The sequence below is a fragment of the Lipophrys pholis genome (genome assembly GCF_963383615.2).
Source record: "Lipophrys pholis genome assembly, chromosome: 4".
In the NCBI taxonomy this organism is placed as follows: Eukaryota; Metazoa; Chordata; class Actinopteri; order Blenniiformes; family Blenniidae; genus Lipophrys; species Lipophrys pholis.
The window spans coordinates 21352438-21371608 of NC_137637.1; the positions used below are offsets into that span (position 1 = coordinate 21352438).

General features: G+C 39.7%; 2 protein-coding genes across 3 annotated transcripts; one reads left to right on the forward strand and one right to left on the reverse strand.

Annotated features, from left to right (window-relative positions):
- Window positions 1–3426: 3426 nt before the first annotated feature.
- LOC308109066 (uncharacterized protein) lies at window positions 3427–9473 on the forward strand. The gene is made up of 7 exons (XM_080462418.1): window positions 3427–3526; window positions 5869–5988; window positions 6086–6200; window positions 6293–6322; window positions 6399–6440; window positions 7575–7621; window positions 7714–9473. Exons 2-6 carry the CDS (start codon window positions 5875–5877, stop codon window positions 7613–7615), a joined length of 342 nt encoding a protein of 113 aa, XP_080318544.1. The 5' UTR covers window positions 3427–3526; window positions 5869–5874; the 3' UTR covers window positions 7616–7621; window positions 7714–9473.
- c1galt1lb (core 1 synthase, glycoprotein-N-acetylgalactosamine 3-beta-galactosyltransferase 1, like b) lies at window positions 7913–15161 on the reverse strand. 2 transcript variants are annotated; one of them, XM_080462417.1, is made up of 5 exons: window positions 15081–15161; window positions 14630–14810; window positions 14211–14482; window positions 11065–11729; window positions 7913–10721 (listed from the first exon to the last, which is right to left on the reverse strand). In XM_080462417.1, exons 3-5 carry the CDS (start codon window positions 14434–14436, stop codon window positions 10407–10409), a joined length of 1206 nt encoding a protein of 401 aa, XP_080318543.1. In that variant the 5' UTR covers window positions 14437–14482; window positions 14630–14810; window positions 15081–15161; the 3' UTR covers window positions 7913–10406. The 2 variants fall into 2 exon arrangements, with proteins under 2 accessions (XP_080318543.1, XP_080318542.1); XM_080462416.1 differs by lacking the exon at window positions 15081–15161 and having other exon boundaries at window positions 14630–15037.
- Between the last annotated feature and the right edge of the window lie 4010 nt (window positions 15162–19171).

Sequence of the window (19171 nt, forward strand, 5' to 3'; positions counted from 1 at the left end):
CAAAGCTCATATTGTGGATAATTTTTTTTCAATTTCAATTTCTTTCATTTCGATTGTCTTTTATTTATGTAATTTTATGTGAATTTTATTTTGTGTAACTCGGCAAATTAACTATATAAACAAACGTTGACATAAATGAGGGCATTTGAATATGCAAATTTCTATTCTAATGCTCAGGCAGTATATTATCTTTGTAGTACTTGGTCTGAGACCAACATCTAGTACAAAAGGCCACTCTCATTTTATTCAAACTCAAAGAGCCCCCCCCCCCCCCCCCCCCCCCCCCCCCCCCCACTATACCACTCTCCTTTTCAGCTCCTTTCAGTGTCTGCTCCTTTATACACACACATTTTATACGCTCACACAAAAATGGCTTCACTCATTGAGAGTGGTCCCAGCAGCAATGCTTATGTATGTATCAGTGGATAAGAAGTACAAAAGTAGAGAGTTTATTTTGTGAAGATTTTATTTTGTGGTTTTAATTATCATGATTAATTTCAAAATAAGCCAACTTTTAAATGACCCCTCTATTGAACACACTTCTACACTCTGATATTATTCACAGTTATACTGTATTAAGAATACATTTTGATTGGAATGCTGGTTCGTTATGCTCCTTTTTTAATGAGTGATCATTGGGTTCCCCTGGGAACTTATGGGAACTGATGATAGATATAATATTTACAACCAACACTAAATTATTTTGTCATCATAAGAAGTGCAGATGGTGTTTGTAGCCTGCCGTCTACCTTGTTTATGCAATATGCAACGGAAGAAAAGTGTAGTTGTATTGTGCATTTCAATTACAAAATGGCTAAAAGAGAGAAGAAACATTTATATTTCCCACAATCTGAAACTCACAATGGCTTCTTGGAGATCCATAAATCACATAGTTCAAGGCTAGAAACATATTTTGGAACAGCTGGATAAGCTACAACATTCAGATTTACATTGATACTCTAATTTCACAACACCAGGGTGTCCCGAGGTGATGTGTGAACACAGGAACATTAACCGAGTTCATCTCGAGCCTCATCAACAGACATGATTCACTCAGTGACCCTGGCAAGATGAATTATCTAGCAGTTCAGATGCTTACCGTAGGGGTTGTACGAAATATGTGATGGAAGTAACTCCCATGTGCCACAAGGGGTTAATGTGGCTTTGGTTGGTGTTACCGCAGTTACCACTGTCTTCCCATCCTAACTTAAGTAGTTTGATCCCCAGTCATGCCCTGTCTGTTGTGGAAGCATAGGCCAAACCTCGCCTGTCGGTGTGGATCCAGCCTATTCTAAAGTAAATGGCACGACATGGTCTTTACTATGTTTTCTTCTCCAATTTCTTCTCTGATTCAGAAGGACAAAGGCAGAGCACAATATCAAAAACCACGAAGAACCCGGCAAACTGCTGATATTTGATGACAAAACAATGGTTAATTGTTCTACTGCTTAGGTCATTGTTTCTGCAGGGAACAAGGCACAACTGACACCAGTGTAGAGATGAAAATAAGCCCTTTGGGGCCAATCAAACCTTGTGTTGCTGTAAGCTTGAAATTAATGGCACGGCTGTGGTTTTCATTAGTTGTTTAAATTCTCTGTCTCCGGAGTGTTCGTCCCTGTGCAATTACTAAGCTTGATCTGGTCGGAAGTTGATGGTTGAAATCCAGTTTGGTCGAATCTATTGGCTTGCCTGAAAGTTCAAGTTCAGAACCTATCTATACATAAACCAGGCTTGGAAAAATGGCTGAATAGACAAGTTGGGCTCTTCAACAATACATGGAAAATGTTTGACAACAAATGAGTCTTGTCTCTCTGTCTGGAAACTTTATGCACCTGCTGTAGGAAGTTTCTGTCACTCTTCTAGTGTTCCACACAAGTTTGCAGGAAGTCTTTTCTGCATTAACATAACTTACAATCTTTCAAAAATTGCAAAAGTAGAATAAAATCAGGGTTTCTAACCAGTTCAAAACGGTCCCATTCTTCCTTATTAAATTGTATTTTGTGTTGTTGGATGTATGCTGAGAGTCATTTAGGAACCTGAAAGATGTATTTCTGAAGCAATACCTATGTATTGACACATTCTACAAGACCTTCACATTGAATGGATTTAACAAATCTTTAATTGTTTTTTCACAGATCCACAATACGACTGTAAAATGTCAGTTGCATAGGTCTATCTGTCATTCATCTTCAGAATGTCCTTATTCAGTGAAGCTGATTCCATCTGGCCATGGGCCAAGGCAGAGTACACAATGGACCGGTCACCAATCCCTCACAGGTCAAACACAGACAGACAAACAGACTCAGGTGCATGTTTGTGGACTGTGTAAGAAACCTTTCAGAAAGGCCTCTAAGTACGATCCATATTGAACTTTCCTGCTATGAGGCGTGCTAATCACTACACCAATGTGTGGACACAACGCATAGGTCACAGTGGCCGAATACTTTATGATTATCTCACAAAACTTCAAACTAATGATTCAGACAAATGTTCAGCAACTATGCAAAAAATGTAATCACAAAATGAGTTTGGCTTAAAAATGTCTTCTTTTTTTCAAGACAAATGAAGATGTTGCTGCTGTTTCTTTCTTTGGTCATTTTTGGTTTTCACATGCACTCTTACTGAACTTTGTATTTTTTCGTCTGTGGAGAGAAGGGACCAGTCGATAGGTTTCCACTGCTTATTTCAGTGCTCATTGTCTCAGACAGCGTGGGAGTTCTCCGGTCTGAAGCACTGATGACAGCATGGACCATTTCCGCTTGTTGGGCGTATGCTGATTTCTAAGTTCAGTTGCACAGATGTAATAAAGACTTAATTTCCTGCTGCCTACACACTATGGTTTAAATGTATTTCTTTAACTATTTGTCACTGTAGAAAAAAATAAATTATAATAATAATGTATGTATTAACCGGTTCAAAGAAAATCGACAGCATTCATCTCTTCTACATGTTAGTTACGCCATAAATTTATGTTTGTAGCATGGAAAGTGTTTTTTGAGTTTGATCAGAGAAGTTATATGGTATATCATAGAGATCCTCAAAACACAAAGCTCAGTACAGTTCCCAACTAACAGACAGAAAATAAAACTATATTATAATATAGTATGGCTCTGTCATGTGATCAGTCTAAAAAGTGTCAGTTAGAGTCAATATCTTCATCTCCTGGTGCTCTTGATAGTATTACAACTTCACAGCAAAAGTCTAAAAATCCTGAAGACCGTATTATTATTTTGTGTCCTTAATTTTTCAAAAACGTTTTTTTCTGAGATGACTGCTCGGAGACTCTCGGGACAATGTCAATGGAAGCATAACATTAATGGAATAAATTAAGTGCTTTTGGAGTTTAGACTGGAGGGGTGTGTGCCTGTTGGGTTGGGGGTGTTTTGTGGTGGGTAGAGTGCTAATTGGATTACAAACGAGCTCAAAGAGTATATTAATGGAAACAGAGATGCTGCTGGGTGGACATCCCTGCTTTGACCTGATGAGCTGAACAGATCAGTGATTTAGATTGAAGGATCAGTTCAAGGTAAGACCGTCTTGTTTGTAGTTTGTTACACGATTATTCACTTGATCAATAGAATGAAGATATTCATTGTTTTAAACCTGACACTGCAACTTCACTTTGTGAAGTTGCAGTGTCTGCAAACCTCAGATTCTGTGTTTATTTTTTTGGTTTTTTTGCAAACATGAATGAAAATAATGTGAAGGAGAAATTGTTAGGTGTACAGTGTCTGATGTAGTTTATTGCAAGATTGTACAACATTTCCTCATAGTGACCTCAAGAATGTATACAGAAATATGTCAAAATACAAAAAACCTTGCATTTGAGTACAGCTGCTTCACTTATAAAAGACTTTGAGATTTGTGTGTCCATAAGCATATTGCAGTGTATGCCTATTTGGTGGCATTGCTTGTGAATTAATAAAGTTGATAATGTTGTAGTAAGTCAAAATTTACCAATAAATAAACTGTTGTTCATAGTTTATAGATCAATCATTTTTAAATCTGTAATTGTATTTTTGTGATTGTTAGCATAGGAGATATCTAATCATTCAAGATATCATCTAATTAGTATTTAAATGGGTTTTAATAAAAGAAAAAAGAACAGAACTCAGAACAAGACTACAGTCACAGACATAGAGACATCTCGCTGGTCCTCGGGACTGATCAGGGTAAAATAGACATAAAGGCACTTTCTGGAGTGGATGTATTAGTTCCAATTGGTCATTGTGCTTCTGTAGATCCTGCTAAAGAGTATATTGACATTAAGACACAAGCAGGAGAATGAGAACTACGGTATATAAGAATAAAAATACAGTGAAATGATTTGAGCAAAGTCCTGTTAATCTGATTATGAATTAACATGGGAGAGTTAAAAAAAAAATGAACAGATCTGAAAATATTTGGAATAGGTTAAAATACCCAATGTAGATTTTAAAATATCACACCTGAAAGTTTTTATAGAACCTGCAGAAGCTGGGAAATCCTTAAAAACTGGTTGAAGAGATGAGAAGTCCAGAGCTTCGAGATGTCCGGGCTTCTCCGAACGTCATGCTGCTACTGCGACCCCATGTGGTCAAACAGGGAAGGAGATGATGGAGGGAAAAGGTTTTTCGCACTGAGTCATGAGGTCCCTCAAAATGAGACAGCAAAGGGATGAAGAGTTCATTTGTGCATGATGATTCAAACAGATGGGACCAGATCAAAAACACTAACAAGCAGACGATGAGATAAACTCTGGATTAACTAAAGGTTAATACAATACATTACAATACACTTCCCATTGAGGAATTCTTTTCTGGCCAGGTGCAATTCAAAAACATATTTCAAATACTGCATTTTGTACAAAATAAATAGACTCAGCAGTACAGTCACAGCTGGAAAAAACACATTTCAATAATTTCGAATTGTGCAAATGAAGATAAGAGCACCGACCAACGCATATATGTGTTAAAACTTTTGCACAAAAGGTGCATCGGTCATGAAATGCATTGAAACCATTGCATCACATAACACCGGCTCAGAGAGAGTGGGGAACGGGGGATACCAGGTAAGACAGTGAGCAACAAAGGTGAGGATCCATGCTGGTAGACAAGGAGGCAACCTCAGAGAGAGGAGCAGGAGGGAAGACACGGGAAGCAGCCGCAGCCTCAAACACCATGATTTACGAAAGAAAAGAAAAGAAAATTTGAGACAGAAAAAACCCCAGGGATAAAAAGAAAGTCCAAAATTCCTCTCCAGTATTATCATACACTGGAGTATATAGTATGAATATACTCTGTTATGAAAACACTTGCGACTGCAAATATTAATATGTATGAATGCACACGTATACTCATCGAGACTGTACTCTACATGCTAAATAAAACATTTGAACACTTAACAGGGGGACATGTTCTCCGTCCTTTTGCAATAAAAACACACCAGTGATTATCATTTTGAAAACAAAACAAAAAGCCTGGTGTGCTGCCAGTGGTTCTGCAACTCATCCCTTCTTCTCATTTTTGACAGCAGTAGATCGGCTTTCCCGCTGTAAGTACTTCAAAACAGTGTTTTGATATGCAACCTGATGTGGGGTCCGTTTTTTTTTTATTGCCCGTTTTATTTACATTTATTTGTGATTGGTTCTCCTTCCGTCTTCTTGAATCCAGTTTTGTTGATTATTTTATACTTATTTACATTTGAAACACTCATCAAAATCATCCAAAAGAAGAAATAACTTTGCCACAGACACTGTGAAAACAATGGAACTCCTGTCTTGACACTTGGGAGACGACCCGTCCTGTTTTACAGAAACAACAGATCAATGCAGCAGCTCGACTAAATGTTGTTTTTGCTTAGAATTCAATCCTCTGATTATCATTTCAGAGAGAGATGGAGAGGATTTCAAACTGTCGCACTCTGGCTTCCCTGGTTCTGTTGATGATCCTCGTCTGTTTTCCTGCGAGGTCGTGCTGTGAAGAAGACCCCGACACCTCACTGTGGGAGGTATGATGAAGTCCAGGGACTGCAGCCACTTTCCCAGACATGTCAAACCTCAGTGATTAGCAGCAGCCAAACAAATGATCAATTGTCTTACTGTCAGCGTGAGGCAGACGGCTGTCTCGGCGGCGACACGCAGCTGAAGAGATTCGATGATGGAATTGATCACGACACTTTTGTGAGTCTTATGGGACGACGAAGTGCAGCCCCACCAAACCGTGAGTGATCATCTGCAATCAGGACTGTTCATGTTCACACTGAGGAAGAATTATTTATTCGTTAGCTTCTTCTTTTTTTCTTTTTTTTTCAGGCCAAAGAAACGCTTCAGTCTCAAGAAAAGGTGGGACTTGCTTTAAGCCACACACTATTTAGTTTTCTTCTGCAATGACTTCATGTGTTCTGTTTGCTTTGTGTAGGAATGATTCATGGCATCTTGGCTGAACTGCTGGGGCGGACAAGTGAGTGACGGCACCATTACTAATGAAATCAATCAGTCGTGCTTTTTTATATTGCACTTTTCAAACTAATAAAAATAGCACAAAAGCCTTTACATTATTAGAAAATACAACAAAAACAAGTTACATAATTTGAAAAGCTCTACAACTATCTCTCTCTCACCCCAGGACTACAGATTCTGCAGACATTTTTCTATAAATATTTTTAAAGCGGCCCCTTGAAACCTTGTTGTTTACCAAGCTGTAATAGAGATGTGTTTATTTCTGCTCCTACAGTAACGGCTGACATTTGAGAGGTAGCATATTAGTGCAATTGGCTGTCAGCTTTAACATCGGACACACAGAGCAGAGAACACCACACAAAGGAGGAGGAAGGAGTTTTGTAACTAAATTCAGATATTCTCAGATATTTCCATTAATGCCAATATTGCTGGATGGCTTATTAACACATTTATCTGTAGGATGACCCCAACCTATTATGTTTTCATTTCCTTTCACACATAATGTCATGCCTATTCCAATTACATTTGGGAAGTGTTAAATGTTACAGGGTATCACACAAAAATTCCTAATTATTCCACAAAAAGTCATAACAAAGTACAAACTGTAAGACCCAATGCTCCACATACACACCCAGGTTAAATCATAATCCAATAGTCATCTCAGGTTCCTATTGTACCAAACCAAAACTGGTTTAACTTAAACAATATGCGCTGCCAAACATGAACGTCATGACGTTCCTTGATGCAGACCTCACCCTTTTTAATTTTCTTATGTGACACTCCTAACAAAGTTTCGTTTACCGACATGTCACATGCACATTAATCTATTGTAATCATCAGTTTATCACAGTTTAGGAATATTTGCATAGCCATCATGCTGGTTAGACAACATTCAAGGGTTAAGCACTTGTGGATGCACTTGAAACACTGCTCAAAGAATCACGTCAAATGTGGGCCCAATCTATTGTACTTATTGCAGTAGATTGTCTAGCCTCTCAGAAACATCACAAAGAAAGATGGTTTTCTAGGTCAGGCCAGTTTTCAACAAGTATTGTTGATCCTTTGTCTCAGTCATCAATGGCTGACGGCAGAGGGTGCAGGTAAGAATTCAACGCTTGTTTTTGTCCATGTGCAGAGGTTTACAGAGAAAAGAGGACGATTCATCGGTCACAGTAAACATAGGTACGACGCTCTGCCCTGCATCCTTCCCAGAAAATCAACAAACTGTCACTTTTACGCAATATTTTAACAGAGCCTTGTATGCCTTCATTCAGGACTTTCAGCACCCTACTGGAGACGTCCCGCCCGACAGCGCTGAGAAAGCTCACAGCTTTCGCATAAACCGAGTATCAAGTACCAAATACGTGACCCCAGGAAGGTGAAACTGCAATATTAATCATGCATGATCATTTTTATACTCTATGGAACACAATCTCAATTAACTATGTATGAATGTAAAGAGAGAAGAAGATGTACAATAAAATATGCATTTATTTAGAGTGATTAAAGTACCATTCACTAAATATGATCCTGCACACTGATCACGTGTGCTCACACACCGACACAAACTCATTTACACACTAAAATGTACCGACTCAAATCAGAAGTGAATGCCAACATAAATACATTTCATATATAAATACAGTACTGTACATCTTTCCCTTTAAAGTCGAGATTGTCGAGGGCCGGATGTGTCGTGTCACTCCTGTCACAAAGCAGATGTGAACAGCAAGTCTGAGCCGGCAACAACTCTGTTTCAAACAATTGCAACAAAAGTGCAGGAATATCCAAAGAAACCGGTGTGTAAGACATGCTGATTAGGTTAGAATCCCAAACTAAATAGAAGTGAACATGCTCTGTGTTCATGCACAGAATGGAGTTGGGGGTAAACACTGACAGGAACGTACCGTGGTCGGCATTTGTCACCCAAAACATTTTAACTTTGAAAAGAATTATTTTTTTCTTAATTAAGTGGATTAAACAAACAATTTAATTCTAAAAGTGCTTTCGATATTCACAAAAAAGTCCATTTATAAGGTTCTACACAGCCAACCTGCATTTGGTCATCACTGTGACTCATCAGCATCATTTTGTTTTGCTCTTTTTTTTCATTTGCTGGTAATAAATAACAGTAACGGAAGAGCAATAAATAATTTTAAATATTCTGAATTTCTGTTCTCGGTCAACTAAAACTTTGAAATTAGACATCCTTTATTGAAACTCGATCCGTATGAAAGGAAACAAAACCTTGCTTAATGAACGAAGCACCGAGTGGCTTCCCGAAAGGCCAAAAAAATGATACTCCATCACTCTCATCATGGCAGTGTCACAGTGCAAAGTCGTGTGTGCAGCTGGCGGCTCATACAATCTCAAATTACAAGGCACAAGCTAATGAGCCCACGCGGGGAGGAGGTGAAGTGGGAGTGTGTGTTTGAAAAAGGAAGAGCAACGACTACGTGCCACGTAAGGTAAAGACTGGGTCAACTTGCATTACCGAGCAGGAAAGATATGCGACTGTTGACTTCCTCATCCAGCTGAAGGCGTGTCCAGCCACTGTTAAAAATGCCCCGAGGGCAATGTAGTTGACTGAAGATGCATCGGCCGTAAAAGTTGATAAGCACGATAAGGAGCTACGAAGTTCCACTGAATCCACAAGGTCACATGATGCCTGGTTTAATCTTGTGTGATCATCTTTGTTTGTACCGTTGGTATTTTCTGAATGTGATTTTCTATTTTGTGGTCATCCAAATTTTTTTTCTTTTCTTTAGGTCACTAAAAATACATCCAATTGTACAAGCGTAACATTTATTCTTATGTTTTGGATGAGTTCATTAGAAAACGCCTGTGAGCGTTTCAGTCCTCACGTTTCCGTCAAGTTGAATCATTTGCAGATAAAGTTCCTGTTTCTTCTTCCTGCTCGTCATACTCTTCCTCTGAACACTCATCCGTGTGTGTGCAGGACGATCCATTCATATCGAAATGAAAACATCCTGAATAAACATGTTGATTTCCTCGCAGTGTCAGACTGCCTAACAAACTGAGTGAATCTTTCATTGTATAGCTACTAACTCTAAGCTGGACGTGATACATTTTTCTTAAGTCTAATTATGAAACAATATTCAGCCATCAATGGATACCAAACTCTTGATGTGCTCCACATATTTCGCTTTTAGAGGAGCATGACGGGACTATTTCTGATCATGTAAACACCTCACAACAGAAGATATGTAGAAGTCGTAGCAACAGACAATTGCTATTTGCATGCCTAATTATTGAAACATCAAAATAAAATACCAATAATTTTAGTACCAATACAAACCAACTGAGGGAAGCTGAAGTCTTTCACCACTGAAGACCATTGGACGCAGACGATATGGAACTGTAAGCGCAGACTGTTAAACGACCAGATTAAGTTATACACTGAGGGGAATCAGATTGTGAAAACAATCATACACCAGTATGAATGGAACATATTTGGTTTTCAGTTTGACTGAATCTCCGTAAGATGTGGAGATAAATTATTTAAAATGACAGGCAGATGGTTCCTGACAGATATGTGGTTAAAATACCTGCAGAAAGTCGGGAACAGGCTTGACGATCAAGCTTTCATAACAACAGTGGTTAAGGTAAAATAAGTCAAAGATGGACAATTCAGGTAAAAATGTAACTATTAGCTGTAGTTATTTTTCAAATGAATAAAGAGGACAGAACTCTTGAAGACACTTGACTGTGGAAAACTTCAAACTTGCCAAGATACTATTAGAAAATTTGATATCAGGAGCAGCCTTCCAACTCAAGAATTCTCAGGCAGTGCACTTATGACTTTAGATATTTACGTTCAAAAGGGACCATTTTATTAGCATTCACTAGAAAAATTCATCAAAAACAAAAGAAAGGATGAGCAAACACCCAAAACCTCATTTCCTCTGAGCCCAAACAGCACATGCCTCAACAGGTCTACACATTCCTAAGGAACTTTGTTCTTTTGGGGATCAGGTAAGGGTTGACCAGCTTCAGAAGGGGCACCTGCGCCCCGTTTCTTATCCGTTTTGGATGGATCATCCACCTTTCCTTGCTCTTTCTCTTGAGAACCCACCACCTGTCCTTGTATGAAATCCTTGGACAATGACTGCTCGATGCCGGAGCCTGAAGGGATGGGAGGCTGGAAGCGGTATTTGTAGCCGAAGGCACGCAGGTGATAGGTGTAGTATTCCAAGACATACATGTTTATAGCATTTATGTAATGGTAAGACACCGACAGATCCGAGCAGCACTGTGGACCCTGGGGGGGGGGGGACACACACACACACACACACACACAAAAAAAGAAGAGAACAGAGCATGGTTAAATAACAGCAGAATACAAGAGACGTTCTATGAGAGCAACAAACTAATTTCAGTAAGATTGGGTGGTACGGATAAAAAGCTTTTCATTCAGTTGAGGGTTTTTTTTTTGTCCCCAGACATCAATCTGGCTTCAGCTACGACTTTAGCAGTTTGACTGAGAAAATGTTGACATGCAGCAGCCAACCATGAGCCAGTAAAAACATCTGTTCAAATACTAACAGCGAGGCATCGATGATATGCCACATCAAGTCAAATTATTTCCTTTCTGTTTCACTTGCCTGGATGATGGGGTAGTAGTTGTAGCTCCAATACCAGAAGCTCTTCGAAAATTTGGCAATGAGATGCTGGTCGGGGACGAAGGGATTAAACGTCTCCCTGAGTAAATTGTCTCTGGAATCTCCTGCCAGCACCCCGACTTTCTCCATACACTGTCCCAACGCCAAGTCCTCAACAGAGGTGGTGTGAGTGCACACTTTATCTTTGAAGCCTTTCACAAATCGACGCAACGCCTCCCGACTCAGCACGTAGCCCGCACCTCCACTCATGTATCCCTGCTTGGCGAACGGCTTGAATCGTCGACCGAAGTAAATGGGCTCGTCGGGTGTGTGGTTCGCCAGAACCCACCGCAGGTTGTCCACGACAACGTAGGTGTCGTCATCCGCCTTGAGGAACCAGTCTGCCTCCTGGGCATGACGCTCATAGGCGTAATGGAAGGCCCGGATGGTTTTCCAGTACAGCTGATCCCGCCCCTCCTTTGTACCCAACCCCACTGTGGGGAAGTCTGGGTCATCCACGGAGCTCATGAAGACCACCATGTTGCAGTGGCGGGTCCACGTGGCCTTCACATGGCGAGCCTTCTTCTGCAGGTTGCTGGGGCCAGTCATCACCCAGCAAAGGATGCGTACTTTTTGGTACAATTCATCAGCGATCCTGCTGTCCTCACCTGGTGAGCGGAGAATCAATATATAACAATACATTTTATTTGTATAGTGCTTTAAAAAAAAAAAAAAAACCTAACCCTAAGACACTTTACATAGTTGTGAACAGGTGGGTGTTGAGTGATTTGAAAGTGTATTTTATGTAGTATATTTTTGTCAGCTTGTGTGATATTTAAATTGCACAAAATAAATCTCCAAGCAAAGGAGTTTTAGGTGTCCGCCAACAAACACCAGCACTCAGATTTTGATGAGATACAAATGTGGGAAGACATAAAACATTGTGGTGGTGGGTTGTGAAGGAAGAAATCAAACTCTTCACACACAACAATAGAATTTAATATATACATTTAAGAACGACAAAATGAACATAACCCAGCTATTCAAACACAAGTAGGTCATTGTTGTAAGGATCTTGTATATGCGGCTCAATGACAACTTTCAAACTTGACGTATTCCCGACAGATAAGAGTGTCGAGAACCTTGAGACTGAGTGTCATTAATTAAATGCAGAGCTATATACATAACATTATCTAGTAGTATCATTATTACTATACTGTAATCCTGTGAGGGATAACAAGTAACAAATAAAGAGATCAGCGCTTTCCAGCCAGGCGACTAAATGCACATAACTATCCTGCCTGGGAGATGCAGGCAAGAGATCCTGCAACGGTCTGCTGCAGATATCTCATAAACGCAGAGAAAAGACTTCTAAACACAGCAGGATAAAACACAGAAAAACCCTTGCATGGAGCCTAGCAAAGCACACGGGTTACCTCACAGTGAACAAAATAATGTTTTCAGAGTGTGTTTGGTTTCAAATAAGATCTACAGAGAACACGTATAATTACCTAAGCTCACAATCACTTGCTCTAAAGACAAAAGTGAAAAGGGTACAGGTGCAGTCAGTATCAATGGTCTAACCTACATGATACTCAGGTATACAGTACAAAAAAAACCACAGAGAGCTCCAGGATTACTGTAAGCCCTCTGACAAATCCAACATGTTTCCCAATACAGTTGCGTGATGTAACTTTCTCTGATGTTGGCAGCGCGGCCAGCTCTCATGTTTAGTGTGAGATTCTCATTTTCAAGATATAACTATTGATGACAAAACTTGCTGGAAACCTCAAATAAAACAGATTAAAAACAAAATATCCAGAAGCATCTCAGTCCTGGCCAAAGCTAAGTACTTGCTAGACCAGAAATGTCACTGATACTACCGTATCCAACTTAGTGTGTGGAAGAATGGGGAAATACTTATGCAAGCTCCCTGGAAAGACTTGTCGAACTGCAAAAAAAGAGCAATAAGAATTGTACTTAATGTTGGCATTGGGGAGCATACTAATCCTGGATCTTGTAGAGTTTAAAACTATTCAAATAATTCATAAAGCAAAGAATAACCTATTACCATGTAATTTTCAAAAATGGTTCTGTAACAGAGAAAACAGTTATGATTTAAGGAGAGTCCCAGTTTAAAACTCAGGCACCACCCTTAAAAGTTTTTGTGTCACAAACTGTGGCAGAAGATTATGGAATAAACTCTGCGTGGAGACTAAACGACTGTCAAATGGGTGCCAATTCAAAAAGAGATGTAAAGAGCTGATCTTGGCGAGGTACACTGCTTGTTGATGACATGAGGATTTTTTATTTATACAGTAACGCTGTTTGAGTGACGGGTGTGTCTTAACTGTCGATAGTATCGTATATTGGAGGATTTAATGCATTGAAAGTGATGAAGATATATTGTTGTAAATGTGAACGGCAACAATGTGAAGGGGTAGGAATAAATAAGTACATCTTCTTCCTACTCCTTTTGGTGCACGTGAAAGACACAGGCTAAAGCCTTGAAAACTTTTCACCACAATAAATAAAAACCCACATCGTGAGGCAATATTCAGAGATATGTGCGTCAATGTGCAAAATACTGTAGATCTTATCATTCTGGGGGCTTGTCACAAGTTAGTATTTTCATGATGATATCAAAACTTAGAATTTCAGCTAAACTGCCACCTTATAAGGCATGTAGATGTCACAAGAAGGAAGTCACATGGAAAACTGGGATTGCTCTGGAGGGCTGGGTCATAGGTTGAAAATTCTACAGCCTGCCTCAAGCCTTCCTTCTACTTCACTGGGAGCTGACCTTTTTGTTAGTGTTTGGTCAGCTAGCCAACGCAGTGAAAACAAGTGACGGTACACACTCAAGCAGGGCGTATTGTAATGTTAACAAAATTAAAGAAGGCAAAACCTGTTGCATTGCATGTGTCATACACAATAATTACATTACAGCACCCAGATCTTATAATACTGTGTTCATAGATAACTGGGAAGCAGCAAATGTCCAACAATGCATCTGGAATGCAGTCAAACGTTCAATGAAAGCAGGATGCTCTCCAGAAGCTTAAGAACATTCCAGGAATTTAACTCACCACATCTGCATGTTGTTTAATCTCTTCTACTAATAAGAAAACAGGAGGCGGTGGCCATACCCAGATGATGGGGGTGCTTGAGGTTGAACAGAGCAGACCTCTCCTTCTTCCAGATCTTCTTCTCCTCCTCCAGCTGTTGCTGGTAGTCTCGGATCTTCAGCAAGCCGCTGGCCTGCTGCACCGACACCGACCTCTCGAACCACAGCTGCCGCAGGATCAGGTACAGCGTGAAGGTCCCCACCACAAACCCCGCGTAGAAGGACACTCTGGACCAGTGGGCCTTCATGATGGACCAGGACTCGCACCGACAACTCGTTTCAACTGGGCAGGACCTGCAGACACGGGGAGAAGCATGGACATGAGTCCCCAGGCGAGGAGCGGATTGACATCCAGCGACCGGTTGGGCTACGGCGGAGGACAGCCCAGGCGACTGGAGTGTCACACCCTCGTGAAAGGTGTGGTTTGTGTCTTTGCCTCACCAGCAGTGATGTAGCCACCATAGCAGCGGAGCGGCCCGGCAGCTACTTCATGTCAGAGCATCGAGGCGCAGGAAGCGGAGCCAGCTGTTGACGCTACGCGGCCATAGCGGAGCTAGCCTCGATGCTAACATAGATGACCAGCGAGCTCCCACTCCAACACGCCGGGGAAACCTTCTTCCTCCTGCGAGACGTGGGTTCACCGAACAGTCATAACCAGTTAATCATTCGCTCCTGCCCCGCTCGTTGTTGACACCGGTCTGTGCTCACTGGCTCGTCCGTTATTCGAGCCTCAACTTCAGCCTAAGTTAGCGGCTCCTCATCTGGGAGGAGACACAGGCTAACAGCAGGCGGAGCGCACAAACACGTCTGATAACCCAAGAAGAGAAAAAAAAAAAACATCGAGCGGTGAAAAAAAAAAAAAAAAAAAAAAAAAAAGATCTTCCATACGTACCTAAACACCAAAACTAAAAGTGTTCCACCACACAGACGTCAACTACAAACCAACTCGCCTGCATCAAGCCTTTCCGTCCACAGAACATTAACTTCCGGTCGAATTATTTGAGGGGAAAAAGACAAAACACGTGTTTTCCACTTAAACGTGCAGATGTGACACTGTCTATAGATTTTTATTTTTATTTTTTCATCATACTTTACTTTAGATGACAGGTAGTGGAAGAACAGTTGCTGCTCCACTCTCTTTCCAGAGTTAAACATTTAACTCTGCTTATGTACATAATGTCTGTTTCTATTGTGAATCTGTGCCCAGTGCAAATACAGAAAGATCAACACAGCACTTGTTTTGATGTTCTGTTCCATGTTAGTTTTGCTGATCATTTAAGGCCAAGTTATTTTTTTGTTTTCTTTTACATTTGATCATACAATACATCAATGGCCCCATAAATCAAACACCACACATCTCATCAGTTCACAAGTTGTGTCTTGACACAGTTGATTTTATTGGTCCATAATCAACAGTTGTGTTCAAACTGCTTATCTTCTTCAAGCCACTCCCTTGTTGAGCCCATATCTCTTGTACTTTGCACCTGTTGGCAATAATTCCATATCTTACTTTAAGCCGGCTGGCATATACTAAAATTTAAAACATGTGTTCAGTCTATTTTTAGGCAACCATGCATAATATCCACAAAATAACAAAATTAATCATTACTTAAAAAAAAAAAAATCCATTATTCAAACACACCCAACCCTGAGTCTAAATTCAGACCACACACATATTTTCCAACCTTTGAGCCCGCACAACACACTCCATCAGCGCCTCATTATGATCTGTGCCTGTCATGTCTCTATTTTACACGTGACGACAAACAAAACATGACAAACTGAAATGAAAACACACAAAAGTAAACTTTATGGCTAAAGAAAGGAACAAAGTTGCATCTAGCCTCAATCAACATGCTAGAAAAGGGGTACAAAGAAGAAAAAGGTGTAAACCTACCCCTATTTCTACTCCACAATTATTGAAAATATGCTACAGAAGGTAAAAATATATTTTCAGTACAACATAAGTATGAATACAGTTGCATAATTTTCACCTCTACACTAAGTTTTGAATGTACAAGTATAGGATAAATATATGTAGAAATACAGTATATCAGAGTAAATCTCATTTGCACTGTATTTGGTGTGTGGACAATTTATGAAATAGAACATATTAAGTTGATTTCTAGACAAGAGAAACAGGTTTTATGATCAAAGTGCCAACAAGGTCATGTCAGATTTTGTCAGGCATGAATCGGCTTGTTTTTTGACTGAGTTATTATTATCTAGTATTCTTGCATTGGAGTCTAAAATGTGGAGCGATGCAATATGCATTCAGACAAGACACACGATATCAGTGGTTGCCAATCTGAGAGAACTTGATAGATTACAGGAATGTTCTGAGAGGCACACAGTGAATAAGGCAAACTACACTGATCAATATAGTAGACAGGAAAAATCTTTTTAAATCCGAAGATATTTGTTTCCTAAACAAGTCTGGTCATCTGCATAAAGCATGGCTTTGAACAAAAGTCTCCAAATGTGTTAATTAGTTCAAAATTATCAATAAAGACATTTACAAATCAATCTGAGATGTGTTCACCGACTTTTAAATGTTGAAAAAATGGAGATGAACAGATTAAATAGATTTACATGTTTCCAAATATCACTTTACTCCAGTGGTAAATCAACGTTAGTAACAGTCGCAGCCTTTCAGATATGTGCATATTTATTGTCAATAAGGATGAAGCGTAACATCTCCTTCAGGAGGTAATATTAATGGGCAACTTTGAAGTGTAGCTCTCAGTTAAAAAGAAAAAGCATCATGTTGATCAGACGAGAAGGAACCGCGAACACTCACATGATAAATGAATTGAAATAAAATGAATGTAAATTGCACCTGTTGGCAAATGTGTGGATATTCAGGTTAGACTAAATACTTTGTAAAAGACACTCCCTTGTTTTGAATTCAGTCTGACTCGTATGGTACAGTGGATGAATTAGACATTATATTCTCCGATGACAGGTTTCATACCTTCTTTAACCGCCTGCTGACTTAAACTCTTCTCTTCTTCAAAGGTCTTTTTATTATTGAAAAATAATAACAGAAAATAGTATTTACTGTACAGGGAAATACTTTTTTTTCTCCCCCCACCCCCCACCCATAACAAAAACACTCACAAGCCACAAAACCTTCAAACATGACTCAAGCCTAGTCTAGAAGACAAGACAAACACCCACAGCTGCAACTAAAAGTCACATTCTGAGTAGCAAAGTTCAAGCTTGACAATACACACATCTATACAGGTAAGGGCAGTCCTTCCTACAAACTCTAAAGGAAGCGGAGTTGCATTTATGGGCCATGTTGGAATATAGGCTGCAGTGACACACCCTAGACAAAAAAAAGGTACAAAGAGCCTTACAAAAACAAATAAATCATAAGAAGGAAAAACAAAACACAACAAAACAAAACAAAAACAAAAAACACAAACAAACAAACAAACTAAGATTAAAGAATCAAGAGATTTGAAAACTGTCTTCGGGATAAGAATTGGGAGGCGTTGGAAGAGATACAAAAATTTTGGGAGAAGCGTCATTTTAATTGAATAAATTCTTCCAATGAGGGACAGGGATAAAGGGGACCATTTGGACAGAATCTGCTTAGCTTGATCAAATAAACTAAGGAAATTATATTTAAACAGATCTCTCAGTTGTCTTGGGACACAAATACCAAGATATTACAATTGATCTGTCACCACCTTAAATGGAAGATCAGTAAAGTTAAGTCTCAGGGCCTCTCTGCTAATTGGAAAAAGTTCGCTTTTATTAAAATTAATTTTAGATCCTGAAAATTGACTAAAAAGTTCAAATATGGAGAGGCCTTCAGGTAAGGACGATGATGGATCCGAAACATAAATAAGTAAATCATCTGCGTACAGAGAAACCTTGTGCTCAACTCCCCCCCTGCATATCCCCTGTATTTTATTATTGTTACGAATAGCTATTGCAAGCGGCTCTATGGCGACAGCAAACAGAAGCGGGCTAAGAGGGCAACCCTGCCGTGTCCCCCTGTGTAGGTCAAAATTGGTTAAATTCGGTCTGGAGTCACTTTACTCCAGTGGTAAATCAACGTTAGTAACAGTCGCAGCCTTTCAGATATGTGCATATTTATTGTCAATAAGGATGAAGCGTAACATCTCCTTCAGGAGGTAATATTAATGGGCAACTTTGAAGTGTAGCTCTCAGTTAAAAAGAAAAAGCATCATGTTGATCAGACGAGAAGGAACCGCGAACACTCACATGATAAATGAATTGAAATAAAATGAATGTAAATTGCACCTGTTGGCAAATGTGTGGATATTCAGGTTAGACTAAATACTTTGTAAAAGACACTCCCTTGTTTTTTAATTCAGTCTGACTCGTATGGTACAGTGGATGAATTAGACATTATATTCTCCGATGACAGGTTTCATACCTTCTTTAACCGCCTGCTGACTTAAACTCAAAACTATGTGACCGCCTGGTAACAGTGTCTTCCTTTACTGGGTGAAAGAGCTCACTGGACAAAAGTCAGACAGTTTTGATTAACATCAACCAGATGAAAGTCTCATCTGAGCCTGGAGTCCAGTTCCTGCCTGAGGATTTCTTTGCAGGTTTTCCCCGAGTGTATTTTCAGACCTTTGCAGGTGATCCACAACATGTGATCATATCTGGAGATGAAGTCCTGAACCTCAGCACGGCACCAGGATGTGTGTTGATGAAGTAATATAACATTTGTCCCCGTTAATGCCGTTCTGCCCTGTTCTGAGGCCACCGCATCCAGTCTCAGTGGAAAGCTTTGTAAACCAGTTGACTTTTTAATTCAGCCGCTTTTGTTTTATTAATGCCCCAGGCATCAATAATGAAAAGACAAACAGCATGGCAGGCGCCCAAAACAATTAAACCTGAATATCTTGAAAACACGAGCCAAATTCAGAATCAAAAGTAAAAATCTTCTTTAAGGACAGCGTGTTACTTTATAATGCTGATCTAAATACTGTAAGT

Coding starts and splice junctions, on each gene's coding strand:
- LOC308109066 (XM_080462418.1), top strand. CDS start 5,875: ATGGAGAGGATTTCAAACTGTCGCACTCTGGCTTCCCTGGTTCTGTTG. Junction 5,989..6,085: donor CCGACACCTCACTGTGGGAG/GTATGATGAAGT, acceptor TCTTACTGTCAG/CGTGAGGCAGACGGCTGTCT. Junction 6,323..6,398: donor CGCTTCAGTCTCAAGAAAAG/GTGGGACTTGCT, acceptor TGCTTTGTGTAG/GAATGATTCATGGCATCTTG.
- c1galt1lb (XM_080462417.1), bottom strand. CDS start 14,436: ATGAAGGCCCACTGGTCCAGAGTGTCCTTCTACGCGGGGTTTGTGGTG. Junction 11,730..14,210: donor CAAGCACCCCCATCATCTGG/GTATGGCCACCG, acceptor TCCGCTCACCAG/GTGAGGACAGCAGGATCGCT. Junction 10,722..11,064: donor ACTACTACCCCATCATCCAG/GCAAGTGAAACA, acceptor CCCCCCCCCCAG/GGTCCACAGTGCTGCTCGGA.